General features: G+C 32.5%; 1 protein-coding gene across 1 annotated transcript in view; it reads left to right on the top strand.

Annotated features, from left to right (window-relative positions):
• Window positions 1-14,854, top strand: part of YTHDC2 (YTH domain containing 2) — a gene marked incomplete at its 5' end in the record, with an annotated part of 42,115 nt that extends 27,261 nt beyond the window's left edge. Inside the window, 10 exons of the mRNA XM_012727738.1 lie at window positions 178-304; window positions 1,310-1,515; window positions 1,837-2,032; window positions 2,845-2,954; window positions 4,348-4,640; window positions 8,380-8,557; window positions 10,696-10,899; window positions 11,656-11,838; window positions 13,123-13,210; window positions 13,311-14,854. Coding sequence (XP_012583192.1) covers window positions 178-304; window positions 1,310-1,515; window positions 1,837-2,032; window positions 2,845-2,954; window positions 4,348-4,640; window positions 8,380-8,557; window positions 10,696-10,899; window positions 11,656-11,838; window positions 13,123-13,203 — 1,578 coding nt within the window. The remainder of the gene's footprint in view (window positions 1-177; window positions 305-1,309; window positions 1,516-1,836; window positions 2,033-2,844; window positions 2,955-4,347; window positions 4,641-8,379; window positions 8,558-10,695; window positions 10,900-11,655; window positions 11,839-13,122; window positions 13,211-13,310) is intronic.
• Window positions 14,855-17,309: the final 2,455 nt, after the last annotated feature.

Consider the following 17,309-nt stretch of genomic DNA (forward strand, 5'->3'; position numbering starts at 1 on the left):
CCTGGGGTTTTATAAACTCAGTGACTTTTACAGCATTTGAGAGTAAATCAACTTACGTTAAGTTTTACTTGATTAGAAAGTCATAGTGAATAACTGATTTGAATGGTAACTGCCATTTCAGTTACTGCCTCACTCAAAGATGATTGGTGAGTGTATCTTGTATTTATATTTTGATAGGCATGGCAGAAAGCACGAAGCGATGGTTGGGAACGAGCCTTTTGTGAAAAGAATTTTCTTTCACAAGCTACCATGGAAATAATCATAGGCATGAGAACTCAGTTGCTTGGTCAGCTGAGAGCATCAGGTAAAGTTTTCCTCCAAAGAATCTATTTTAAATAACTGAGAGTACCTGCCCATACCTCATGTTTTCCTAGTGTTACATCTAATTTTTATGATATTGTCACATTATTTTACTATGTATTATTTTATAGGTTTTATTTATAAACTGCCTTAGACTAATATGTAACATCAACTGTTGCTTGCAGATTAAAAGAAAATATGACCATTTCTGCAGAAACTATTATTTTTTGATACTGTTGGCAATGAGCAATTTATAATTGTTGGCAAAGATCAGTTTAGATATTGTAGTTCAGTTTTACATGTATGTATATAAACAATTATTTAGTTCTATGAAATTAACAATAAAAGAATTTTAAGTAGATTGGCAGAAATCCTGTCTTCATATTTTTGAAACATCAAACAGCTACTTGAAGGCATTTGATTTTTTTTTAAAAGAGTATGCCATTTCCATTTGGAATTGTTTCTTTGAATTTCCCTTTTGAACACTGTATGTAGTACAGTGAAATAGTCACAAGAAATGTTATAAAGCCTGGATTTATGAATTAGCTGAAGTGCAGAAGTAATGTAAGAAATGAACCAAAGGATATATAGAATTGGCTCACATGTGGGGAAATATGAAGGTCCTATAAAATTACAGCATGAAGAGTCTCTATTTGACTTCACTCCCATTATTAATGTCTTTCATAACAAAATGTCATTTATAGAAGTCAACACAATTTTTTTTTAGTTTTCAGCTATTGTACATTTCTTGGTAGCAGCTTATGTAGAACCCTGTGAAAGGAATGTAAATTTTATAAGCCCCTATGTTCCCAGTTGAGTCTTCTGCTTATATTAGCCTGAGTAAACCTGAGCTTTATTGGACTATAAATTTCCCAGAGGAATTTTCTTATTGTAAAATTCGAATATCACTAAATAGTTTACGCAATGCTTTGTAAAAAACACAAATTTAAAAGTGTGTTTTACGCAATAGGAATAGTTGGTATGTTTTTTTTTCCCCCCCTGTTTCTAGGTTTTGTTAGAGCACGAGGTGGTGGTGATATTCGAGATGTTAACACAAATTCCGAGAACTGGGCTGTTGTTAAAGCTGCATTGGTGGCAGGCATGTATCCTAACTTAGTCCATGTGGACAGAGAAAATGTAGTATTGACAGGGCCAAAGGAGAAAAAAGTACGATTTCATCCCACATCAGTTCTCAGTCAGCCTCAATATAAAAAGGTAAACATTTTTAATGCTCTTAGGTCTTCAGGTGAAACTTATTTAGATAGTTCCAAGATTAATAAAAAATGCTCCAAATACCCACTTGCTTTAAGGAATTAATTGTGGGTGTATAAATGAACACTGAAGCAAATAGAATTGTAGAGTTGGAAGGAGTAACATGTAACTTCATTAGGACTTTCCCACAAAGTACATGAACAATGACTTGCATTCTTTTTTGATTGCTCCTAATATTTCATTGAAGGATGTTTTACATTTTTAAAGTGTTATTAAATCCAATGATAATGACAGTTAACAATTTCTTGATTTATTTCCTAATAGATTCCTCCAGCTAATGGTCAAGCTGCAGCTATTCAGGCACTGCCCACAGATTGGCTTATTTATGATGAAATGACCCGAGCTCATAGAATAGCTAATATTAGATGTTGTTCAGCAGTGACACCTGTCACTGTATTGGTGTTTTGTGGACCAGCCAGGCTGGCAAGTAATGCTCTTCAAGAACCTTCATCATTCAGAGGTAAATGAATTTAAAAGGATATGAAAATAGGAGATGAGATTTTTTCCCCCTCTTTTATGCTAAACCAAACAAATTGTGAAATTAAAGTGTATGTGGTAGAGTAGTGCCCTTTTGGTAACATAAAGATTAAAGAAATACTACAGCATACCACTGTTCTTAAAATTGATTTCTAAATCAGTTATGCATATGGATTTTGTATTTTTAGTTACTCTTCCTCATAAGAAGTTTGTTTTTCTTTTCCACTGATATGATAGTTTAATGTAAATAAAGAAATATTGTAATAGTCATGTATAAGCCCAATGGTATTTGAATGCTTTTTAATACTAAATATTTTTTCATATTTACATATTGTTCTTTTATCCATTGTGTTGTGTTGTACTGTGCTGTGTGCTATTTTCATTGTACAAAATATAAAACAACTTAATATTTCATATTAATGAATCATTTGCTAAGATATATTTAGGGTTTTGCTTTTATTTGAATTGAAACTTGTGAAATTACATGAGTGTTGCTTAATCTTTTGTATTCTCACTCCTTTCTTTGAGTTTTTAACATTCTTTAGCTACCATTGAGGGATGTTTTGATTTTAAGTTTTTCTTTTTTGTTGTTTCATTTTGGATAGTGTTTGCAATATCTTACCTACTTTTAAGTATTGAGATTTAATTTGTGATCTCTTGGGTTTGAAGAAATCCCTTAATAAATTATATTAGAAGGATTTGTTTAAAAGTCGTTTTCCTATATTGACTTGATGTTTTGTATGATATAAGATGTTAAAAGTGAAAAGTTTTTTCCTTTCAATTATGTTTGAGCAGCTGATGGGATTCCTAATGACAGTAGTGATAGTGAAATGGAAGATAGAAGTACTGCTAATTTGGCAGCTTTGAAACTTGATGAGTGGTTCAATTTCAAACTAGAGCCAGAGGTAAGTTGCTTTTTAGTATTTAAATATTTTAATAAAAATATTTAATATTTTTAGTATTTTAATATGTCTTTATTCTGTTGTTTGAATTGAAGTGTACAGTATGATGAAAATGTTACATTTAATGTTGAGCCTTTACAACTAGAATATAGCTTAGTTTTTGATTTTTATAGGGCCCTCAAAGATTCTCTTCTATATTGGGTTTATTGCAGTACTGGATTTGAAAAACCCAGTGGTGGCTCTGTGTTTAAGCATGATATAATATGTTTGTTTCTTTGTGCATGTGAAAACACTGAATATTGGCTGCACAAGCCCTTCCTTTCTTTTGTATAATTGTTTCTAAAAGAAAGGTAGGAATCCATTCACTTTTCTTTTTTTACTTATTTATTACTTGTGAGAGGTGAGTTTTAGTCTTCAAATTAAGTAATTTTTTTATAAAGTCATTCCTTAGTTCTCTTGACTTTTCTTTTGATACGTTTGACTGGGTGGCAGTCATGTTGTCAGTAGATGACGCTAGTAGCTGGTTTGCTCTTGCACCATTCATCTCTGCAGCCCACTGCACTCTCACTTCCATTCCCACTTAGCCTTTCACTTCCTGAAAATGCTTGTCAAGGTCAGCTTTGCCCACCATGTTGTCACAGTCAGCCTGCTTTCCTTGATCCTTTCACTTCTCTTCAGTACTTGGTACCACTGTCTATATCCGTTTTTGGTAATTCTGCCCTTCTGAATTTTCCCCCTCACCCTTGCCCTAACTTCTTTGTCACTAGTACTGTGACATTCATCTTTTGTTATTCTTAACTTTGCCCTATAGATGTCTTAGGTTCCCCTCACTGACTCTTATGTATGTGTTTGTGCTTTAAATCTTAGGTGTCCTCCAGCTCTCTGCATTATTCTGCTCCTCTCACTGTCTTTGCATAACCGCTAGGAACCTCACATTTAGATATAGTAACCCACAGATGATCTCCAAGGCCATCTTTTTTCTAGCTCAGACATGGTTTTGGATCTGTGAATCCAGCTGTTCTCTATCCATCATTATTGGGATGTTCTATAGACACTTAGGTATGAATGCTGCTATTGTAGTTTTCTTCTCCAGCATTGATCACATTCCACCACCTGTTGTTTATTGTCTCTGTCTTTCTCATGAGTCTGTTTCTTTTGGTTTTGTGTCTCTAGTGGTTTTTTTTTTTTTTTTAGTCTCTAGTGTTTTAAATGCGGCAAATAAAAAATTTTATTTTGTACAATAATAAAATTATTAGTAAATGATATTAAGTGTAAAATATCTTATTTGCAAATAGTTGCTGACCTTAACTGATAAATTGTCTTGCAAGTGTGATACACATTTTGCTTTTATACATTTGAACTGAAGCATTCCTTTTTTTCTTTTTTTTTTAACTAGGCAGCCAGTTTATTGCTGCAGCTCAGACAGAAGTGGCATAGCTTATTTTTACGCCGAATGAGAGCTCCATCCAAACCTTGGTCTCAAGTTGATGAAGCCACCATAAGAGCAATTATAGCTGTGTTAAGCACTGAAGAACAGTCTGCAGGTTTACAACAACCATCTGGGATTGGCCAAAGGCCAAGGCCTATGTCTTCAGAAGAACTTCCTTTGGCATCATCTTGGAGGTCAAATAATAGTAGGAAAACTTCAGCAGATACTGAATTTTCTGATGAGTCTGCTACTGCAGAAAGGTAAGTTTGTAATATTTTATTAAGATGGGAGACATTTTCTTAATGAAAATGAGTTTCATATCATATACTCATATTCATATTCTTTTGTAATATTTAAAAATTAGTTTTTTATATTCTGAGGTACATGAAATGGTTATACTACAAAAAGATGAGTTTTTGCTTTTAAGATATAATTACTAGAAATATTAAATTAATGTGAGGGAATTTCAACTGGTATCTGAACTATTTAATATGGAAATTTATTTTAAAGATTTTTTTATGCATACAGAACTGGGGTACAGGCCAGAGGTTCAGAGATGGTGAGAGAATTCACCAGAGACAGCGGGAAGCAGAACAGGCAGATGGACAAAGTGCACTGCTGGGGCAGCAGCAGGCGGGTCAGGAGAGGTCTGCCGCGCGCCGTGTGGGTCACCTCTGGGGCGGGTATTGGACTTGCATTAAAGCCACCTCCAACAGCTTCACAGTGTTGTGCTTTAACCTGCTGTGCCACCAGGGAGGGCCCTTAATATGGAAACTTTTATCAGGAAAAAAATCTCAGTGTTTACTTTCCAGATTTTACGAATTTAGTGTCTGTTAAAAGTATAGCACCATTTTTTTGTTACATATTTTAGTTAATATATGTTCAGTGACATTTTCCTACCAACAAGTGCTGGCTGTGTGTGTTTAAAAGATTAGCCTCTCTGTGAGCCTCCCTCGATGTCATTGTGAGTGCCTGTTTCTTCTCCTGGTGTGAGTGCAGTAGCAATGTGCGAGAAAGATACTGTCTTCAGAGAATTTACATTATGGTGAGGGGAGGCATATAAGTCAGTAAATTCACAGTCATGATGAAATTTTTGTTAGTTAGCAATAATTTTTTATTCTTGCTACTATTTAGCAATTCAATAGTTATATTTTTATTATGTGATCATTAATAATGGGAGCTCATATTTTTCTGGTGATTATAGTGAGTCATTGATTGAGATATTTCTGATTTTAAGATATTTATTAGAATAAAATTTAAGTTTCTTTCAAACAATTTTTCTTTACCCATTGGAATTTATGACACAAAAGCATTTTACCTATGTTGCTTATTTCAGTACTATTGGTAGAAAGGTAATTATAAGAATATAAAGACACACAGCATAATTTCATAGTTAGAAAACTGAAAACAGAAACATAAAAAATGTGATGCTTACTACTTTTTAGTACATTCTTTTGATCAGAGTTTGCTTATTTAAATGAAATAAAGTCTTCAATTAAAGAGGAATACTATATTAACAGTTTCCAAATTCCTTGATCAGTAGTACATTTTGGCAATAATTGAGCCAGTTACTAAGAAAATGTTCTCTTAGTATGTGTGCCTGAATTTTCTCCCTAATTGCTGGTGCAACAATGATTGTTTAGAATATATGGATATATTTCCATAAAAAAAAGTGGTAATATTATTCCTAGACCCATATTTTAAAAAATCTATTAAATTTATAGAGTATGTATATATATATGTGTGTGTGTGTGTGTGTGTGTGTGTGTATAAATGTTTATGTAACTGTTTTGCGTGCAAATTCACACATGTGTACATATATGCACACAGATTTTAGAAGAGTTTCCTTTTTCCTTTACAAAAGTTATAACCCTCTCTTAATTACATTTGAAAATACAGGGGAAAGTCAGAGTTATAAAGTGTAACATTAATTAAACTTTACAAACTGATCATCATATAATTTTCTTTTCACCTGTGATGCCAGTATCAACTATTTTATTTCCTGTCTAAGTTGCAGCCTGGCCCTCTTAGTTCTATGACCTGTTGAACAGTGGGGTATAACTTTTTATCCACCTTCAGACTTTTGAATATATTGATGACTAAGACCTTAGATTAATGTAGCTTGAAGACAAGTAGAGAGTCAGGACTCTCAGGAAGATTTATTTTTGAAGGGACAAATTATAATCTTTGTAGGATTACTTCTTTGAGAAAAAGTTTTTATAGTTAAGGAGTTTTCACTCCAGAGTGGCAAGATAGAGAACAAGTAATTCTTTTTTTAAATAAAACCTTATTATATAACTGCAGAAACTATTACAATAATGGAAATTGCCAGTGTTCTACTCAAAAATGAAAATGTTTTATTCTTGTCATTTTTCTAAATAATACTATCTGATGGCGGAGGACAAACATACCTTTTCTATAAGATAGTGAGATAACTTTGCATTATATCTTTATCTCTTTGTTCCTCTTAAGTGAAAAATTGAGTAGAATGGTGTGGGGAACACTCTATCTGAAAGAAATTTTGAGGGCACTTCAGTATTTCAGTATGAAAGTTTAAAGTTGTTATTAACAACTCAGATGTGCATTTAAGCTCTTTTATGATAGTATCATTAGGCTTTGCTGTTTTTTTTCGTTTGTGAAATAACCCTAGATCTAAAATGTTGAAGAGAAATAGTAGCTATTTTAACTTGTTTTGAAGAAACAGTAATTACAATTGTGACTCTTTGGAAACTTGTACATTATTAATTTTACTGTATATGTTATTAACGTTATTGTTTTGTTTCAAATTTATATAAATTCTGTTAAACATAGCAGTGTAGATGATATACTATAGTGAGTTCCATAGTTACCAAAATTTTTGCCTACTTGTTTCCTCTACCCACATTTTCATATTTGCAATTTTTTTTTATAAATTTCAAAATGAGCCACATATGACATTTTATCCTTATATATTAATAATGCACATCTTAAAAATAGGGAGCTTTTTCCATATCATCAAAATCATTCAGAGTCCCAGGAAAATGATCATTCACTAATTCTCAAACTGAAGATTGATTGAATCAGCAGCTGGCAAGGATTCATGCATGTTGTTAGGTTTCATGTTTATTGAGTCTTGTGATCTAGAGCAGTTCTTCTGTTGACTCTTTGGAGAAAACTAGGTCAGTGGTACTGTGAGGTGTACCCATGTGCCGGCTCTGACACTCTGTCTTCATGGCATTATTTATTGCTCGGCCCTGTGTGTTTCATGTAGATGGGTAGTTAGCTTTCTGGGCTTCGCTAGATCCAGTGTTTTGGCAAGAATAGTTTATAAGTGGCCTTTATATTGTACTATTTCAAAAAGTACTTGGTATTTATTATTATTTTTTTAATTTGAGTTTGTTCCACAAAGACTTCTTTAAAAAGTATAAAGATTCTGTTATCTTTACAGAATTTATTCACAGAATTTTAGCCTATATAATCTGTTTAGTAGATAAAGAAAGTACAGCTCAGATAAGAGAGTTGCCCAGTATCGCATACCTAATTGCTGGTAAATTTAATACTGTCTAGAAACCTGCTCTTGAATGCTAGCCCACTTGTGATTTCCCATTTTTAGTATGCTTGGCTCCCAGATATTATATGAAAGTGAAAGAAAAGTGGAGTGAGTGATATTCTTATAAGGGTCATTATAATAGATGTATTTAAATAAGTTTTATGACATTAAAAGGTAAATTACAATATGAAATGTAATTGTTAAAGAGCTCTCATATTTACCATCATAAAAGAGGTTAATACTTTTATAAGGGAAATAACACTTCAGTATTTGTTATTGTTAAGGTAAAAATTTTTGTAGATTATTCTATACATATTTACTTTTCTGATCGTAATATTATTTCTGAATGCCTAAATATATAGAATCCATAAATTATTTCATGAATCGTACTTTCGTGGCATATGTTTGAAATACCATTTTGTATTATACACTTTTGTATACTGACTTTTGCTTCATTTTTCTCACCCAAGAGTATTGATGAAATCGCCATCTCCAGCACTACACCCGCCTCAAAAGTTCAAAGATAGAGGAATTCTACACCCTAAACGAAGCACTGATGATCGATCAGATCAGTCTTCTGTGAAGTCTACAGACAGCAGTAGTTACCCAAGTCCTTGTGCCAGTCCTTCTCCTCCATCCTCAGGAAAGGTAGAGTATCTGAAAGTCAGCGGAACAATGAGGGTGCACTTCCCCTGTTACATGTTTAATTTGTACAGTGTTTACGTGTTAAAATGTAATTGTAGAACAGTTACACTTTTCTGTTACTAGTTCTGGCCTCAGTTCCAGATATAAACTGGAGAAGGAAAACTTCAAATACCTTGAGTAAATTTTTTTTCCAGTTTTTCCTGCTTGCCAAATATTTCTAGCTTTTAACCATCTTGAGGTATCTTAAAACTGATAGCATATAGGGCTGACAATTCATTATTGCTTTCAGTATTTTAAAATTTTTTTTTTTGTTAAAACATACAAGATTATTTTAAATTATTTTGTTTTATGACTTCAAGTTTGAGTTAATTTTTGTTATGAGTATGGGTGGATGAAGGATTATTTTTTGTCTATGTAATTCTTCCAGTATCATTTGTTGAAAGATATCCCTTTTTCCATTGAATTACCTTGGCATCTTTGTTAAAAATGTATTTAATAATTTGTGTTTTATTTATTGAATGCTTCTGTTTAGTTAATTTGTCTTTATCTTTTTGTCAATGCTAAAATATCTTGATTATAGTAACTTTATGACAGATCTTGAAGTCAATTAAAGTCTGTCTCCAACTTTGTTCTTTTACAGATTTTGGCTATCTAGGTTCTGCTTTCATAAAACTGTAGAATTATCTTGTCAATTTCTACAGAAAAAGTTTTTGAGTGGAATTATACCATAGATTACTCTGAAGAAAATTGACAGTTTTCAGTCTTCCAGACTATAAGCATAGCAATATATATTTGCAGCTATTTAGCTATTTTTTTAATATCCCAGAAGACTATTTTATAAATTTTAAAAGTTCAGGTAGTTCATTTTTTTTTGTAAGTTTGTTCCTAAATGTTTTAGTTTTAAAAATTTCAAATTTCAGTTTTCACTTACTCATTCTTAGCACATAGAAAAACATTTGATTTTTTCGTATTTGTCCCACAGTCTTTGACCATACTTCACTTATTAATTCTAGTAGATTTCTGGGTGGATTTCTCAGGAGTTGCTACACTTAGGATAGTCATGCAATCAAATCAGTTAATTAATGAAGGTCTTTTTTTTTTTTTTTAACCTTTGCCTTGACCTTAGAAGGAAAGAAAGCTTTAAGTGTTTGACCATTTAGCATGGTATAACTGTGGCGCGTTCTCTTTTGGATCAAGTTTGCTATTTATTATGTATAAACATTGAATTGTATTCAGTGTTTTTCTTAATATGTATTGAAACATTAAGATGGTAGATTTCATAGGTTGATTTTTGTTATATATGTGTGTGTGTATATATATATCTTCTTAATCATGATATATTATTCCTTTTCAATATTGCTGGATTTTGTTTTGCTCAGTTAAAATGTTTATTAAATGAAGGTTCTTTGTTCATATGGGATATTAGTCTAGGTAGGTCCAAAACAATTTTAATTCTGATACTAATTTAGTTCCAGTGCCTATGTATTATAAGTTGTTCTTGTTTTGACTGGGATAAAGTAAAAATTCTTAGTTATGTGTGAGCTCAGGGAACTGTTTGGCTTATTGCAGTCTTTTGGGTCTTCCTGACTTCAGGTCCCTTTTTCCTTACTCATATGTAGGACAGTACTTAGCCAGAGACCTTTGGATACTCCTCTGTAGTTCCCAAGAACTTTCCTTCTGTGCAAAGCTCTTTTGTCAAGTACACTGCCAAGCAAATTCTAATCATTTTGCTGTACAGTTTAGTGAGAACACTCGAGTCTTATGTATGTTCACTTTCTTGCACCGTTGCCTGGAAACAGTGTCCAGGCAGTAAGCTAGAATAATTATTTTGTTTGTTTTAAAATTTTGAAAGTGTATTAAACTGTTTTCTGAAAGTACATTTGGTGGATAAATCAGAGTTAATACTCTGGCATCCTTTCTTAAGTAGGGATCAAATGCTGTGAAAATGAGTACCTGGATTTGACTTTTTGACCTTATTTTGACTGAGCTTTGTGTAAGTTTTCAGGCATGATAGAATATTTGTATTTGTTGAATATTTATAAAATATGTTGGCTTATGTTTTTGAAAATGGTATTTAATGATAAGATTATTGATTTTGGAAAGTCATATTACCTTTTAAGTATTTATGTATTCTTTCATAGGGCTCAAAATCTCCTTCACCAAGGCCAAACATGCCTATTCGATACTTTATAATGAAGAGTAGCAATTTGAGAAACCTTGAAATTTCTCAGCAGAAGGGTATCTGGTCTACAACGCCTAGTAATGAGCGGAAACTAAATCGTGCCTTTTGGGAAAGCAGCATGGTTTACTTGGTATTTTCTGTTCAAGGATCTGGCCATTTCCAGGTGAGCCATCCTGAGACAGTAAAATGGGCTTGTTTCGTTGGCAGGTTAGACCATACAGATTGAAAAGTAAACAGAGAAACACAAACCTGGCTTTTGTTGCATGAAAAAGAAAAAAAATGTGTGTTGCTAGACTGAGAATGAGGAAAATTTGCATCTTCTCAAGGATGATGAATAGGGATCTCTTGGTTTTGCCTTATCTTACCAGATCCTCTCCAAATAAAAGTTTCTCCTACTGAAGACAACTTCAGATTTACTACTTCTCAAGTGGATTACAAAAGTAATGAGAAGATTGACTTTTTGGTAAAATGTTTATTTAAATAGATCAGAGAAGTTAGTAATGATATCAGGAAACTTAATATGTTTCTTAACCTATCCTAACTTGATATATTATCTGAATTTACAAAATCATGAATTTGATGTTATTTTAATTTTTGGAAGTAAAAGCCTAGAGGTTAAGTATATCCATTTTTCATGGAATAAATATGAATTTAGAATTGTTCATGCATTATTTGGGAAATATCTTCGTATTTGAAATTATGTTAGAAGACTAGAATTGGTTTTCCTCTAAAGGTTGTTAATAATTTATTATGAAAAATTGAATGATTGTCTTATTTTTGGTTTTGTTAGATATTTATTAATCTTATACTGTACATTTACCTAAAACAAACAAACAAAACCTTAGTGCTTTCTCATACTGAATTTACATATCTGAATATCATACTTACCTTTACTGTTTTCCCTCATTTTTACCCACAGGGATTTTCTAGGATGTCTTCTGAGATAGGAAGAGAGAAGAGCCAGGACTGGGGTTCAGCTGGATTAGGAGGAGTATTTAAGGTGGAGTGGATACGAAAAGAAAGTCTTCCTTTTCAGTTTGCACACCATCTGCTCAATCCCTGGAATGACAACAAGAAAGTTCAGATTAGCAGAGATGGGCAGGTATACAAAAACATATCTGTGCTTCTTTTTCTATTTTTCTCAGTGTTTGCTGTTATCAGTGATTTGTTTGGGAACAAATGTAAAAATAAAAATAATTTTTTGCATATGTACATGTGAGAAATTGGTTAAAGTTTGTAAAAGACCTAGTAGAAACCTGTTTACCGAAGAGGTATGATAGAGCTCATACCCATATCTTGTAAATGTATATTTGTAAGATACATATTTGTATATACACTATAACATACAAATATACGTTGTAATATATATACAAATTGGTGATATACATTACAGGATACCCATAATAAGTTGTAAATGTATATTTGTACATGTGAAATCTTTCATAAGCTATGTTGCCTCATAATTGAAGATAGCTTCTGATATGATTAAAATCTACAGATAATAACAGTATCTAACTTCTTTATGACTTTAATTATGTAACAAATAGTACTGTTTTTGTGACTTGTCTTATTTTATTATGTTTTACTTTGCCCTCTAGTGCTGTTAATATGCATTTTAAACTTATTAAGGTAATGGAATTAGCACACAGAATGAGTACTGTGTTGTTTATATTTAAGAATCCTTATGAATAAAAGGAGTTACTAGCCCAATATTTGTAGGAAAATAAAAAGAAATTTAAACTTGCTTGAAATTACATAACTAATAATTTATTTAAACCAGTTTGACTCACTTTACATTACCATATGAAAAGTGTTCAGCTTCTGTTGTCATGATCAGAGATAGTATGTCATAAGAGAACTAAATGGCACTCTTTAATTGTATAAGGATAATTTAGTTTTTATTCTGTAATTATTATTAAATAAATCTAGCATCTAAAATAAGAACATATAGTCAGTCACCTAAGATTGTTTCTTGTAACAAATACCTTAACATTGATTATGCTAAATTTGTTAGAAAACCTTTAAAATTTTAAAGTGAGTGCTTTTCCTAAATGTCAGACCAAATACTAATGTTATCTGTCATATCGAACTTTAAAATCAAAGGGAAAATTCATTATTTCCAGATGGAAATTCCAGAAGTCCTTGGAAATTTCTCATCATTTTCTCACAAATAATTGCAGAATTTACATGCTAACTACATTATTGATTTCTAGAAGTCAGTTCCATAACCCTTAACACAAAGAATGAGAATGATGCATAACATAAGATTTTAGTATACTGTGGTAGAGAAATGAAATTTAAGATGATATTTCAATATTTTTTTAAGTATTACTGATAAAAATTCAATCCAGTTATTTGTGTTGATTGTCAGTTTTGATTTATCTAGGAACTTGAACCTCAGGTTGGTGAGCAGTTGCTCCAGTTATGGGAACGTCTTCCATTGGGAGAAAAAAGCACAACTGATTGACCCTCAGGTTGTACCTCACTTGAATGACTAACACCTTTATTTGTGATTCTTAAGTTATCTTCCAGGTTATTTAACTTTTTTTCCTTTTTTTATTTTAATCTTTCTAGAACCCTTCCTTATGGAAGAACATCATACCTATTTATAACTTCTGAATGCACTGACTTCCACAAACTGAGAAGGGGTTGTGTTTATAGTATGCTGTTCTGATTTAGACTGTTCTTTAGAGGCATTATCTTCATATGAAGAGAAAAAGATAATTTAAAATTTTATAGTAATCATAGGAAATGATTGTGTAATATTTGTTATTGTATGTTTATAATTGAATAAAATAATTTCTTTTTTTTGACAAAGCAGCAGTTATTTTAAACATGCTTAATTTGAAGTGAAGCATTTCATTTGTTTAAAACGCTGACTTAATACTCTTATTGGTGATTTTATTTAAAAGCAAAGTCAATTGTTCATTCTTCAGAAAGACTTGAATATGTCAGTACATCCGATCACCGTTAAGATGTATGAGAACAAACAAGCAAGTAAAACAAACAGATTCCAAACAGGTCCCTTTTAAAGATTGTATGTGCTGATTAAGAAAGTTCATTTTGTGATTACGAAATGCAGTAAAATCTGAAGAAAAGTGGAGTTCCTCCCTGTTTTTGATAGGCTCTGTGGGTGCTTAGTCACAGTCCTAGTCCTTCCCAGTCTAACTTGGTGTTTATCACGCCCTTTCCTTCCTGTCTCCCAGCCTTCACCTGACTCCTCAGGTGATTATGACCTGTTTGTTTTGGCTAGGGAAAGTGGATTTGGACAATTTAAGTATTTACACAAGTTATGCAAGTTTTAAAAATAACTCTGTAAACTTAGTGGTTTAGTAGTTAGGTCTTCAAAACAAAAGCCCACAGGCACCACATTTTTAATGTTTTCTATTTATTTTTATAGCACTTTTCATTTGTGTATTTATGGTTTAATAATGGGGGGGGTAACGTTTTTTAATCCTGTCTTAGTACCCACTCTAGTAAGTCTTTGCCATCTCAGAATTATTCGATCTCTCTTTTTTCACCATGTGTAAAGCATTTCCATAGAGACTTCCTGGAGAAAACTAGAAGTGTAAGGGAAAATCAAAGAAATACCTTGGTTACTGAGCTCTAGCACTTACAATACCTTTTGGTCATAATCTATTTGCAAGACAAGACAAAAGTCTAATAAGTCCTCTGTTTTTATACAGTGGCCATTGTATTGAACATAAAGAAAAAGCTTGGGTCATCATAAAATCTTGACAATGCTTCTACTTTTTCTGGGAAAGTACCGTAGGTACATTAGTTCAAAATATCAGTTATAAGTTTTGCCTTTATTTGTATTTGTCGGGTTTTTCATTTTGTTTTATACTTCAAAATATACCTATAAAATTACACCTTTGTGAATTATGTTCCAGTGTATGTTTATCAGAGTTACTTTCCTATTAACACAACTTGTTTTTCTGATAATGGAGACTTCATTTAGATAAGTGTTTACCAGTTACAGTGTACTAAATTTGAAAGTAAGGACTTAAAAAAAAAAACTTGTTTTCCATTCATTTTCTAATAGCCAACCCTGTATGAAAATGATGAGTTTGGTGGTATTTAAAATGAACACATTTTGAATGTAATTAAAATGCTATTTCTGGAAATTTTGAACTTTAAATATAATTATTAAATGAAATTCTATTAAATTATTTACATCTTGTTATTTCTGTTGTAATATAATAGGAATAATGAACAGTGATCAGCAAATACCCATGGAAATATTAATCAATTTTCAAACACCTTGAAATATAATATAAATTAGTATAGAAGGTGACAGATATTATATAATATATATCTTCCCCTTTGAAAAAGTTGGCCTTATTGTGATGGAAAGATGAAAGCATCTCAAGACATGAGTCTTACATAAAATCTTTTGAGTATTAATAAAATATGTACACATCCGCCTTCTGTTTTCAGGATAGTATGTTATGGTAACGTGCAGTTGTATCCATGAAGCAACCCAGCCTTGCTTAACCAATTACAGCAGAGGTAGATGATGAGAAAAGAATAATCTAAATGAGTACTTCAAGGAAAGACCAATGCATTTAAGAAGCTGCCCTCTGAGACTCATCCCTCACCTTTTAAAATGTTTTATTTCGAAACCTAGATAATTGAGGGTTAGTTCAGTTGAATGCACTGCTGAATCAACGCCACGGCAAAAATAATCCAGCAGAATGGATTACTCCCAGTGCTCACACCTCCTGTGAGTGAGCTTCCAGAGCACAGAACCTCACTGTGCTCCAGAATGCTCATGATTCCTCTCTGCCTAAGTTGTCGCTGAGTACATTGCATTCACTTAGTCTTTCCAGCCAAACTTGAAGTCTCTACTTGACTGTTTAGTAGAATTTCAAACTTGGCATGTTCAAAATTGAGCTCTTCTTTCCCCACAATCTATTCTGTCAATGCTGTCCTCTTTCCAATTTTCATAACTTTCATTCTTTTGGCTGTTCAGGCTAGAAAACTTTGAGTATGGTTCCATTACTTCTCTCAGTGAAATCCATCTGGAAAATTTTGGGATCTACCTCCAAAATATATCTGGAGTCCAGACATTTGTGTCTACTTCTGTCACAGTCAATACCACCATCATTTTTATTGTATTAACTGAAATGGTTTCCTAAGAGGACATCTCTCTTCTACCTTTCCTCCTCTCTCCTCCACCTCTAACCTATTTCCAGCAGATTTCCACTGAAGTTGATTCAAGTTGCATCCATCTAATTTCATTTCCTTTTATTGATTAGTAGTATTCCATTGTATAAAGTGTGTTGAATTTTTTTAATCACTTGAGTAATATTTTGGCTGCTTCCATTTTTTTTTTTGTCCATTATTAAAAAGGACAACTAAACTTTAATGTGGAAATAAATTTCCTTTTCTTGAGTAAATACCTAGGGCTGTGATTGCTGGATCGTATTGGAAAGTGTGTGTTTCATTTTATGAGAAACTGCCAGCCCGTTTTTCAGAGTGGCTGTACCATTTGCGTTGCTACCAGTTGCTTTACATGCTGGCAGCACCTTATCTCATTTGTGTTTTTGATTTTTACTGTTCTACTGTATGTACAGACATATACATATAGTAGATTTTAATTTGTATCTAGTGATAAGCGATCTTTCTCAATGGTATTTTACACTTTTTAATTTGATGAATTGCAACTTATCATTTTTTTAATACTTTGAATTGTGATTCTGGAGTCATGTCTAAGAACTTTTGCCTAACTGCCTGAAGAATGAAGGGTTTCTCCTTTTTCCTCCTAAAACTTTTAAGTTTTATGTTAAAATTGTCTTGAAAGTTTGTGGCACAGGGAGGAGGAACTGAAGCAGAACTTGAGAGAATTCCTGAGTTCAGACAGTTCAGAGAAGGGGAAATAAAGCAGCCAGAAAGCAGAGTAACAGTGAAGGGGGACACCTGCCCAGATAGGGCCCCACAGATCTGTGGCAGTCCTACTAGAGAGTTCATCAGAGTACTGTACATGTGTGTGCAGAAACTAACTGAGGTCGGGAAAAGACTCATCTTAAAGTTTCAAAAAGGATAGTACCTTGTTGTAAGGGCCAGAAATAGTACTTATTCTCATCAGCCAGACTTGTAAATATCAAAAAGAAGGCAGAAAAGATGAAGAGAGATAATGAGCAAATGGAAATGAGTAGAAACAAATATAACAGCAAAAGATAAATCAAAAACAAATAGTGAGATGGTAGACTCAATCCTTATAATAATCATATTAAATGTCTAGAAAAATTAAAAGGGGAAGCTTGTCAAACTATAAAAACCCAAGACTTACACATAGCACCTATAAGAAATGTGTGTTAAATTTGAAGATACAAATATGTTTAAAAAGTTTTTTAATGGATTAGTTTATACTGTGTTAGTGTTTTTTAAAAAATATGCTGGGATGGCTTTGTTAATATCAGGCAGAATAGAATTTGGAGCAAAGTATAACCAGGGGTAAAGACAATCATTTGTAGGTACTGACAAACTGATTCCAGAATAAATGGTATATGAACGCAAAGGGTATATGTTAGCCAAAACAACACTGAAGAAAAACTGAAGATTTTGAAA

The sequence above is a fragment of the Condylura cristata genome, unplaced genomic scaffold (assembly GCF_000260355.1).
Source record: "Condylura cristata isolate star-nosed mole 26May11 unplaced genomic scaffold, ConCri1.0 scaffold00021, whole genome shotgun sequence".
Taxonomy (NCBI): Eukaryota; Metazoa; Chordata; class Mammalia; order Eulipotyphla; family Talpidae; genus Condylura; species Condylura cristata.